At 40.8% G+C, this 10,326-nt stretch overlaps 2 protein-coding genes and 1 long non-coding RNA gene across 10 annotated transcripts in view; 2 read left to right on the top strand and 1 right to left on the bottom strand.

The window, feature by feature from the left end:
* LOC138151028 (uncharacterized) overlaps position 1 on the top strand; it is a 13,730-nt gene extending 13,729 nt beyond the window's left edge. The window contains exon 2 of the long non-coding RNA XR_011165722.1: position 1. This exon is cut by the window's left edge and continues 332 nt beyond it. This is a non-coding gene — a long non-coding RNA (uncharacterized lncRNA).
* Positions 1-7,291, bottom strand: part of RO60 (Ro60, Y RNA binding protein) — a 45,823-nt gene extending 38,532 nt beyond the window's left edge. Inside the window, exon 1 of one of the 2 annotated variants that reach the window (XM_069074451.1) lies at positions 7,105-7,291. The gene's annotated coding sequence lies outside the window, so the exon portion shown is untranslated. The remainder of the gene's footprint in view (positions 1-7,104) is intronic. The other variant, XM_069074450.1, reaches the window with a different exon arrangement.
* A 135-nt stretch (positions 7,292-7,426) lies between these two features.
* UCHL5 (ubiquitin C-terminal hydrolase L5) overlaps positions 7,427-10,326 on the top strand; it is a 60,501-nt gene continuing 57,601 nt past the window's right edge. For 2 of the 7 annotated variants that reach the window (XM_069074457.1, XM_069074459.1), the window contains exon 1: positions 7,434-7,739. In XM_069074457.1, coding sequence (XP_068930558.1) covers positions 7,664-7,739 — 76 coding nt within the window. In that variant the 5' untranslated portion in view covers positions 7,434-7,663. Of the gene's footprint in view, positions 7,740-10,326 lie in introns of all 7 variants that reach the window. The other 5 variants (XM_069074454.1, XM_069074453.1, XM_069074460.1 and 2 more) reach the window with 5 other exon arrangements.

The following is a 10,326-nucleotide window of genomic DNA, read 5'->3' as shown; positions in this document are numbered from 1 at the left end:
CACACACACACACACACACACACACACACACACACACACACACACACGTTAATAACTTCTGCCTTGGAATGATTAAAAAAAAGTTTAAGTAGAAGTGACTTTTTCCCCCCTCCTTAATATATATTTTATTTTTTCCAATTACATGCAAAGATAGTTTTCAAAATTCACTTTTACAATATTTTGAGTTCCAAATACTTTTCTCTCTCCCTTCCCTCCCCAAGATGGCATGCAATCTGATATGGGTTATAACATGTACAATCATATTAAACATATTTCCACATTAGTCATGTTATGAATCAGAAAAGAGAAAAACCACAAGAAAAAAAGAATAAAAAGAGTATGCTTTGATATGCATTCAGCCCCTAGAGATTCTTCTCTGCATATGGACAGCATTGTCCATCATGAGTCCCTTGGAATTGTCTTAGATCATTGCGCTGCTAAGAAGAGCTAAGTCTATCAAAGTTGGTCATAGCACAATGAGTTGACTTGAACACAGTCCTAGGCACCCAGTGGGGACTCGATAGAAGTGTTTTAATGTGGGGGCTTGGAGCACTAGAAGCCTAAGTTATTTGTTTTAAAAAAAGCCCTTTCCCTCTAGCTCTTATTGGATTGTAATGTCAAAATAAAAGTAAGCATATAATTTTATTAACAGTGGAACTGAATCAACAGAGGTGATAACCTTACAATGAAAGCTATCTTTGCTTTAGCTAAGTAGGTACCTGAGGGAAGTTGGTTAGGACACCTGGCTTTCCTCTGAGATTACCTTCCCTTTACTCTGTACAAACTATTGTACAAACTGTACAACTATTTAAATAGTTTTTTATATAGTCTCCATTAAAATGTGAACTCCTTCAAAGTATAGACTGTATTTGTGCCTGGCATTTGTAAAAGCACTTAATGCTACTTAACTCACCTGCCTCAAAAAAAACTTAGAATTTTTTATTCTTCAAAATTCATTTTAAAGGTCATTTGTCAAAAGTAATCCTTTTTCTATGGTCTCAATGAGTCACCCAGCAGTTAGATAAACTGGAATGCTAGGGAAAAGGGAGTTGGTAAAGGGCCTTTGGTAATACCTTTTAAGAAAAAATATTAATATGCTTTGCTTTTACATCATCTTCATTTCCAAATACATCTCTCCCCTGCCCTTACCTAAAGAGTCATCTCTTGTAACAAGAGAGGAAAAAAAAGCAGTTCAGTAAAATTAATCAGCACCTCATTTGAGTCTAAAAGCATATACAAAGACCACACACCACTCTTCCACCACTGCAAATGGAAGGTAGTAGGTTTTCTCATTTCTTCTATAGGGCCAAGTTCAGTCATCTACCATCATTTTTGTTGTTTTTCCATTTAGGCTGCTACAGTCATTGTGTATATCATTTTCCAGGTTCTGCTTGCTTTACTACTAACAGTTCATATCCCAAGATTCTCTATATTCATAGTCATTTTTTATGACAGTAATGTTTCATTACAGTAATGTACCACAATTTATTTATCCATTTCCCAAATAAGACTTTGTTTCCAGTTCTTTGACAATCTCTTTTTAAAAAGGAATTTTAAACTCATTTTAAAATTCAACTATGCATTTTAAGACAAAAATTTGGCTCTTTTCAAATACTAAACTCCTTATTTTAAAAGTCTCTTAATTAAAAGGTACCTTTAAAAAAAAGTGTTCTTAATTTGAGAAGGAAAAAAAATATAGCTCTTGAGCAGAAAACTTTTTCTACTGTTACTGCCAAATATTCAAAGGCAAGATTCAAATCCATCATACCATATTTATGATATAAAAATTGTGATTTTTTTTAACATCTACTTCCCTTTCCACCACTTTACCATTTGGTTATCTTTTGTACATTTTCTATCTCTAAACAATTTTATATTGCCCACAAAGTCACCCTTCCGAGTTACATCAACTATAGTATAACATTTCACTTCTTGATTATCACAACTCTCTAAGTTCCGTAGAAAACTTTCCCCCTTCCTCCCCCCCCCACCAAAAGGGGGTGATGTCCAAGGGTTAGCTCTGAGGGGTCTGCCATGGGCGAGAACCCAGACTAAGGACCCTCTTGAGCCTCTTTCCACCCACCTCGGCCTATCTCAGTATGTTGACTCCCCTCTCCCTCCCCTCACCCCACGCTCCAAGCAAGGGAGATCTGGAACAGTCTTTTGGAACATTTCCTGAAACCCTGGCTGATTGAGCTATATGGATAAAGAAGTAATGCATGAGACAAGAGCAAGGAAGTGTCACACAGGAATGGCCTTCTGAAGGTTGCAAGTTAGGCACCTCATGTAGCAAACAATGTGAAGTTTCCCATGAGAAAGTATGATGTAAGTGCTTCTCAGATGATTATTTGAGACTTGCTTAGAATGCATGCAATAAACGTACGAATACTTCCAATCTCCACCTGGCCCACAGACTCATTATTCATGCTCTCACGTTTTTTGTTGGTGCTGCAAGTGCAGGCCACACACACCCCCTTGTTTCTACTGGGTCATGTTGTATTATAACTTCCTCAGGTATCTACTGTAAAAATAGATTTTATATGAATCAGTTTGTTTTTTAAAAGGTTCCCAGGCCAAAGAATGCCTCACCTAGTGATTTGACTTAACTAGGGATGAGTTCTTCCACATTTAGCTAGAACAGTGCTTGATAAACAGAAATAATCTATTGTTAGAACTTTACTTAAAGTCATTCCAGCATTGTCAAAGCTTGTACTTTGCAGATTTCAAGAACCCAGGATTACCCTTCATGTCATGTCAGAATAAGAATATTGTGATACCTAAGCTAATATTCTAATTTCTATTGATTTAATGCTTGTTTTTATGGGTTTGTCACAGAATTGTAGATTTAGTAAGGGATCTTAGAAGTCATCTAATTCAACTTCCTCATTTTGAAATAAAAAAACTGAGGCCCAGAGAGGATAACTATATTGTCCAAGATCATATACATAACTAGTAACGTTAAGTGGGATTCAAAACTAGGTCTTCTGATTCTAAATTGTTGTTTCTACGGTACCATCCTGCCTCTATGATGTTATTTGCCCCATCTACCTTATAAAGATATGCAAATAAGTGATATGTACAAAATACTCCTGTTCTTGGGTAGTTCTATATTTACTGTATTGTAATTATTCATTAGCTAGAAATACACTGGTAGGGAGCTAGAAAATAACAGAAGAGTGACATCCTTTCATAAAAGAATAAAATTTTGTACACCAAAAAAAAGAAAACAGCAAAGAAAATCTGAATAAATCAATATGAGAAATAACTGGCCAAAGCTCTCTCTAAAAAGAAATCATACTTAACAACTAATTTCTTACTATGTCTAATACGAAAACTTTTGATACCAAAGAAATAAGAACTTAATATTGAGATAACATTCACAAAGTACAAGTTACAAAAACTGAGCAAAAGAAATGTCATATGAGTATGCAATCTTTCCACAAAAATATTAATATTTTTTTTGTAATCTAGTTCTAAATTTCCATGACTGATACTTTGTATCTTTTGTCTCATCTAGAGTCACAATGAGCTTTTAAATTATATTATCTCATCATGGAACATGCTTGAGAAGGACACAATTATTTAACACCATAATAAGAAAACAAGGTGGTACAGTGGATAGTGCTGGGCCAGGAGACAGAAAAACTTGAGTTCAAACACAGACTCTGATATTCACTAGCTGTGTGACCGTGGTCAAGCCATTTAACTTCTGTCAGATTAAATTTCCTCAACTCTAAAAGAGGGAAAAATAGCATACACCCTTCAGAATGATTGTGATGACAGAATTAGGTGCTCAATAAATGCCTGTTCTTTTCCCTTTCCAATAAAGCTAAAACTGAGTTTTAAGTTCTTTACTCAGAGATCATTAAAATGCATTATCCTTTTGCATATCACCTTATGGATACATAATTAGTAGGATAACCACATTTGATTATTTTTTAGCAATGATGCTAATAGCTCTTATCGATTTACATACTTTTACCCTCTTGTGACTCTCCATTTGGAAGATGGCTAGCCAGGGTAGAGAACAGTCATATAACAGATTATATAACTAATGGTAGGGCCAGGATAAAATTCTTACCTATTCAGTTTTTCAAAATTTTATTTTTCAATGTTCTAGTCCTGAAAAACGTAAGCATTTCCACATACAAAGAATATAGGCAGAGGATTATAAGAAAAACAGCATAATTTCATTACGTACAGCACAGTTCCTTTCAAAATAGTAAAATGAACATGTTATTTTTGAAGTTGTCCTATCTGTCTACCTTCCTCCAAACTTCTTTAAAAGATACTATGATGACCTTCTTCTTTCCTTTTTTGGCATCACTCTCTATAGTCTCTCTTCCAATCACCCCCATTCCTCAATCCCAAACTTTTTAAAAAATAAGCATAATTAAGTAAATCAAATCCATCTATTGGTCATATCTGAAAATGTTATCTCCACCTGCACTTTTGAGTTCCCTACCCCTTTTTTTTTTTTTTAAAGCAATCCGGGTTAAGTAACTTGCTCAAGGTTACACGGCCAGTTATTTCTGGGTGTGGTGCTAAGTATCTGAGCCCGGATTTGATCCCCACTCATCCCTACACTGGAGCCGATGCTCTTACTAGCTGTGCTACCTGGCTGTCCCAGTTCCCTACCTCTTTAACACACAAGAAGTGAATAACATTAATCTGAATGATTTATTCAGTTTGATTATTAAAAAGTTATCAAATTGGTTAAAAAAACGCTATCCTTATGAGCACATTTAAATATGAAATAAAAAATAAAGTCATTAATACTGGTTATATGTATAACAAAAGAAACATACAATAAATCATCAGTAATCTTTGTGTGAATTTACCAGTTTATTATTCATGGCCATTTTTTAATCCCAGGCTGTTTTCCCCAGCTCTAGGTAATTCTATCTTTTCTGGTTAGCCTCATTATCAGCAGACCAGGATAGACTAGGGCAGTGAAAGGAAGAGAGTCAATACGGCAGAGGAGTGGACAACACGGGTGATCCTGTAATTAGATAACCTACACATGTATAATCAGAAGACTGTTTAAAAGAGGAAAGTGGTTAATTCTTTTATGGAGTTGACCTTAGCATGTAAATAATTTATTTATTCCAACAACAATCATTCTCGGGAGCTAGTAAGGATTTTCACTCTAGAGAAACTTTTTGTTTTAAATAAAGTTATAATGTGCTTGAACTTTTATTTTTTTAATGAACAAAATGAGGTAATATGGATAGTAATTACTGACATTTTTCTAATATGATGAATATTATGCATAATCAAAGTTCTATGTAGTTTAAGTCTGTTCATTTATTTTAAATGCAAATGCAAAATATAGGTATCAACAGATCATAGTAAATACAATAAACACACAACGAACCTGTTTGGAACTCTCTTAGTTTAGGACTATGTACAAACAAAATATATACAGGATAAATTAGAGATAACCACAGAATCAACAAGAATTATGGCACAAGCCAAATTTTAGGGAGTTTCTTAGGACCCACAGAGATTTAATGACTTGGCAAGTGACACACAGATGTATCAGAAACAGGATGTGAATGAATGTTTTCTTGATTCCAAGCCTAGCTCTCTATCCACTTGGTCAAACTACCCACACATTTAATAAAAGCTATGCTACAAATCATGATGTCTCTGTTGTTTCCAATTTAATACCACTCATCTGTTTTAAACATAATAGCTGGCTAGCATTTATATGGTCCTTTAAGGTTTACCGAGAGCTTTACAAATATCTCATTTGAGCCTCATAACACCCGGGTGAGGTAGGTGCTATTATAACCATTTTACAGAGAAAACTGAGGCAAACAGTTCACAGGGTTAGTTGAGTCTCAGGTCTGAGGCAGTATTTGCATTCAATTCTTCTTAACTTCCAGTCCAATACTCCAATTATTGCCCCCAAAATATTTTTATACGTCTCCTAAATCAAAAATAAAAAAAATTCTACTTTGAAACGAAGTACAGGAAATTTCAAAAGTATTGACAAAATTCCAAAGCACAGGTGTATAGAGCACTAGACCTGGAGATCTGAGTTCAAATCCTACCTCACTCACCCTGGCAAGTAACTTAACGTGTCTTTTCTCACCTACTTCCCAGAGTAGGTGAGATAATCAAATGAGATAACATCTGTAAAGAGCGTCTAGTAAATACTATTACTATTTTAAGCTACTAAAAGCGTAGGGCGAACACCCTGTTATTTTTAAAAGCATTAAAGCAGCATTGCACTACAGGTCACTTCAAGAGATGTTAAAGATCTGTAATTCAGTCTTTGCAAGGAAAGGGCGCTTTCTCCTCAACCTCCAGGCCCTTCAGAACAAGGATCGTGTGGATAACTAAGAATGACACCAGACCGTTCTCATTCTCGGTCACTTCGATTTTAACCTCTCTTACAGAGACATAAGTGCCAGCCAGCTCCAGTAAGGGCTGGAAGGAGACGATAAAACTGAGGGCGCACACGAGCACGCACACATATAATATGCACATACGCACGCACGCCCTTTCTTTTAAATAGACCGCTCCTTCGCCTCCACTCGCCTTCAGTTCAAAGAGAAGTCCTTAAATCAAAGCACGCGCACAAGCGGCGCCGCTCGCGGGAGGATCTCTTTAATTTGCTCTGCCGCAGCAGCCGCGTCGGCACCGCTAGCCAATCCCTCCTGGGACTCGGACAAAGCCGAGGCTCCATCTCTCCCCCCCCCGGCCTCCCCCCGGCCCGCCCGTGGGAGGCGGCCGGCCGAATCCCGGAAGGGGGGGGGCCACAGAAAGGGGGGGGGGGGGGAAGAGATATTGATCATCCCCTCCCGCTAGGATATCAGCGGCCATGACCGCCGCGGGAAACCCGGGCGGGGGCAGGCAATGCCCACGGTGTCGCAGCTCCTCCAGGGGGCACCCGGGCCAGGCCCCAAGACAACTTCCTCATCACGCCGGACCAGCTCATCCACGGCCGGCCGCCTCCCACGGGCCGCCCTGGGAGAGGCCGGGCTGCAGCCGGGGAGAGCAGCCTGAGGCGCGCGGGTCCCGGAGGGGGAGGGGGGGAGTCTCTCCGACCGCACAAAGCCCCTCTGGGGGAACCGCCTCTTGGAGCTTCCTCACCTGGGCGCAGACGCAGAGTCAGGCGGGGCCCCTCAGGGCAGGCGGCTCCGCCAAGGGGCGCCTGGCCGAGGCTGGCCTCTATGGGAAGCAGCAATTGACGCTGCGGTAGCTGTTTTTCCTTTCCCCACCAGATTCCGTCCCGCCCCTTTTCCCCCCCACGCCTCTTTCGGAGATCCCGGATGTTACCTCTTTTTGCCCACCCTCCTAGCCAGAATCCCTCCCCTCCTTTGCTTAGCCCCTCCCTCGCCTTCTCTTTTTCTCTCTCTCTCTCTCTCGGCTACGGGTCGTGAAAGGGGCCGTACTTTGTATTGGATCTCGTTTCCTTGTTTAAGGCTAGAGCGGCCCTTTTTGCAGGCTGTGGTGGCTGAGGTGACGGAAACCCTGAAGGCTGTCGGGAAGGAGGCGCGGTGACGTGGGGTGGAGGGCAGCCGCGGCGGATTTGCTGAGCTTGGGGTCTGCCGCTGGTGTTGGGGATCGCTGTGGTCTGCGGCGGCTGCAGGCGACAGCCGGGAGTTGAGAGGTAGCGAGAGAGGAGAGAAGGAGAAGAGCGGCTGGGGCCATGGCGGGCAGCGCCGGGGAGTGGTGCCTCATGGAGAGCGACCCCGGAGTCTTCACTGAACTCATTAAAGGATTCGGTGAGAGCGGAGGGCACCGTGTAGCTTCTGGAGCCTGGGAAGAAACCAGGAGGAGGAGGCGGCGGCCGAGGCCGTGGCCCCCGAACCCGGCGTGGGCTTGACCTGAAGCTTCAGCTTGGGGCGAGGATCGAGCTAGGGCTCCTCCGGGACACCCTCCTGCTCCCCGCCTAGGGCAGGAGCAAGGTCCGCGGCAGCGACTCCTCCTCCCCCTATTCCTTTGCACGTCCCCTTCCCCCTGGTCTCCTTTCACTCCGGCCAGGGACAGCCCCTGGACCCCACCGGGGCTACGGGCAAAACTAGTCAGGGGCGCGACGACCTGCTTGCAGGAGGGGCCCACGCCCCGAGGGAGCCTGAGCCGTGTCCTTACAAGCTGAAGCTGCCCCCTTTAGACTTCCTGGGGAAACTGCCTTCGGGACTGACTCTGAGCCTCGCTGCTGCTCCGCCCCCTTCCTCCTCCTCTTCCTCCTGCTTGTGATGCAAGGCCTCGTGGCCAACTTGGTTTCCAAGGGAGAAAGTGATCTTCCCACCCCAGCAAAAAAAAAAAAGTTTCCCTGCTGACCCCAGCAGAAAGCGATCAGCTCTTCAGCCTCATGCCTTCAACATCCTAGTTCAGGCCTTCATCACCTCCTGCCTGGTTTAGGTTTATTAGCCTCTTAATTGAATTCAGAAAAGATTTTAGAGAGGTGTCATATGACTGAGATTTGAAGGAAAAACAGCTTTCAACAGGTGGAAGTGAGGAGGAAGTACAATCAAACTTTGGGAACACCTTGTACCATGGTAGAGGCAAAAGAAAAAAATGCTCATGCAGTTTGATTCAAACATAAAAATGTTAAAGGGAATTTCTGTATTAATAGTGGATTAAGAAATAAATAGCCTCTTAATTGGATTCATGATTCCATGACTCTTCAGGCTTCTATCCACCTAAACATAAAACTTCAAAATACCCTTCTTTTAAAGCAGTGGGTCAGCTGGCAGCTAGGTGGCACAGTGGATAGAGAGCTCTCTGGACTTGGAGTTAGGAAGACTGCCTGCTGCAGTTTTCTCTCTTGTAAAGTGGGGTAATAATAGCGCCAACCTCCCATTTTTGTTGTGAAGATAAAATGAAATAATTTTTAAAAGTGCCTTGCAAACTTTAAAGTGCAATGTAAGCAGCCTCAGTATGTTTGGGGCTGTGCTATCAACTTTTTAAAAGTTTTAGTCTTATTGTCCATTAGGAAAAGTAAAGTGACAGGATATAATAGAAATCCTACCATTTATTTAGTGTTTTAAGGTTTGCAAAGTGCAACGACCCAGGGAAATAGGGGCTGTTATCTCCTTTTTACAGGTTAGGAAACTGAGGCTGAGGAGGGTTAGGGTGATTTGCCTGAGGTCACACAGTTAATGTCTTAGGCTGGATTTGAATTTAGGTATGACAGGAGTATATAATTAACTTTTAAATGCTGGGGATGTGAAGAAAAGAACTGCAGGTCAGACTGGTCTTTGATTAAAGGCTTACTGTCGGCAGTTGTACTAAATACTGGTAATACAAAGAAAGGCAAAAATATGGTATGGCCCCTGCCTTCAAGGAGCTCACATTATAGTGGGGGAATGGACATTTAAGTAACTGTACATAAACAATATATATAGAGAGAGGTGGAAGATTATCTCAGAAGGCACCTTCAGCTGAGGAAATCAGGACAAGCCTCTTATAGAATGTGGAATTTGAACTGAATATTAAAGGAAACCAGAAAGGCGAAAGGTGGAGGTAAGAAGGCAGAGTTCCAGGTATATTCCATCCATGTAGAATAAAGCTCAAGTCATCATACTAATTCCTTTCTCAATAGCAGTGGTTATTTCCTGTAGCATGAAATACGGATTCTTCAGGTTGGCATTTTAAATACATTACAATCTGGAGAGCCTTCCTTTACAAGTGTATTTCTTAATCTATTATTAATCTATTATTTAGAGAAATTTCCTTTAATAGTCTTATGTTTGAGTCAAACTGTTCCACAAATTCAGCATTTTTCCTTTTGCCTCTGCCATTGTACAAGATGTTCCCAATGTTTGTACTTCCTCCTTACTTCCACCCATTGAAAGCTGTTTTTCCTTCAAGTCTCAAAGACATATGACACCTCTCTGAAATTTTTTCTGTTCTCACTCATTGCTGGTGCTTTCTGGCCCCTCATCTCGAAGAACATAAGCTCCTTCAGGGTTCAGGCTGTTTTTTCTTTCTGTGTAATCTCAGGGTTTAGCATAGTGACTTGCACATAGCTTAGTAAAGCTGGAGCTTGTTGAAGTGTTTGGATTTAACACATTATGTATGTCGCTTCTTTATAATGTCTTGCTTCCAATCTTCTTTGTACTGCAAGTTTATTTTCTAATATGTTGTCTCTTTCTTTAGGCTATATATATTCTTAGCTGTTAATTCTTATGAGGTTAGATTTCCCTTACTGATAGCAGGTAGTATCTGTTCTTTTACCTCTTAAATAAGATGGTATTTATCCATAAATTAAAATCTTTAACTTTGAAGACATTGACTATTAGGATATTTTTAATTGTTAAATTTCTTTGTGAAAAATAATAACAGTTTTTAGAGGTCATTAAGTTG

Source organism: Petaurus breviceps, unplaced genomic scaffold (genome assembly GCF_028583685.1).
Source record: "Petaurus breviceps papuanus isolate PSGF00001 unplaced genomic scaffold, PetGlider_PUasm1.0 90895, whole genome shotgun sequence".
In the NCBI taxonomy this organism is placed as follows: Eukaryota; Metazoa; Chordata; class Mammalia; order Diprotodontia; family Petauridae; genus Petaurus; species Petaurus breviceps.
The sequence above is the reverse complement of the archived record's forward strand: the minus strand, read 5'-3'. Positions and strand labels throughout refer to the sequence as shown.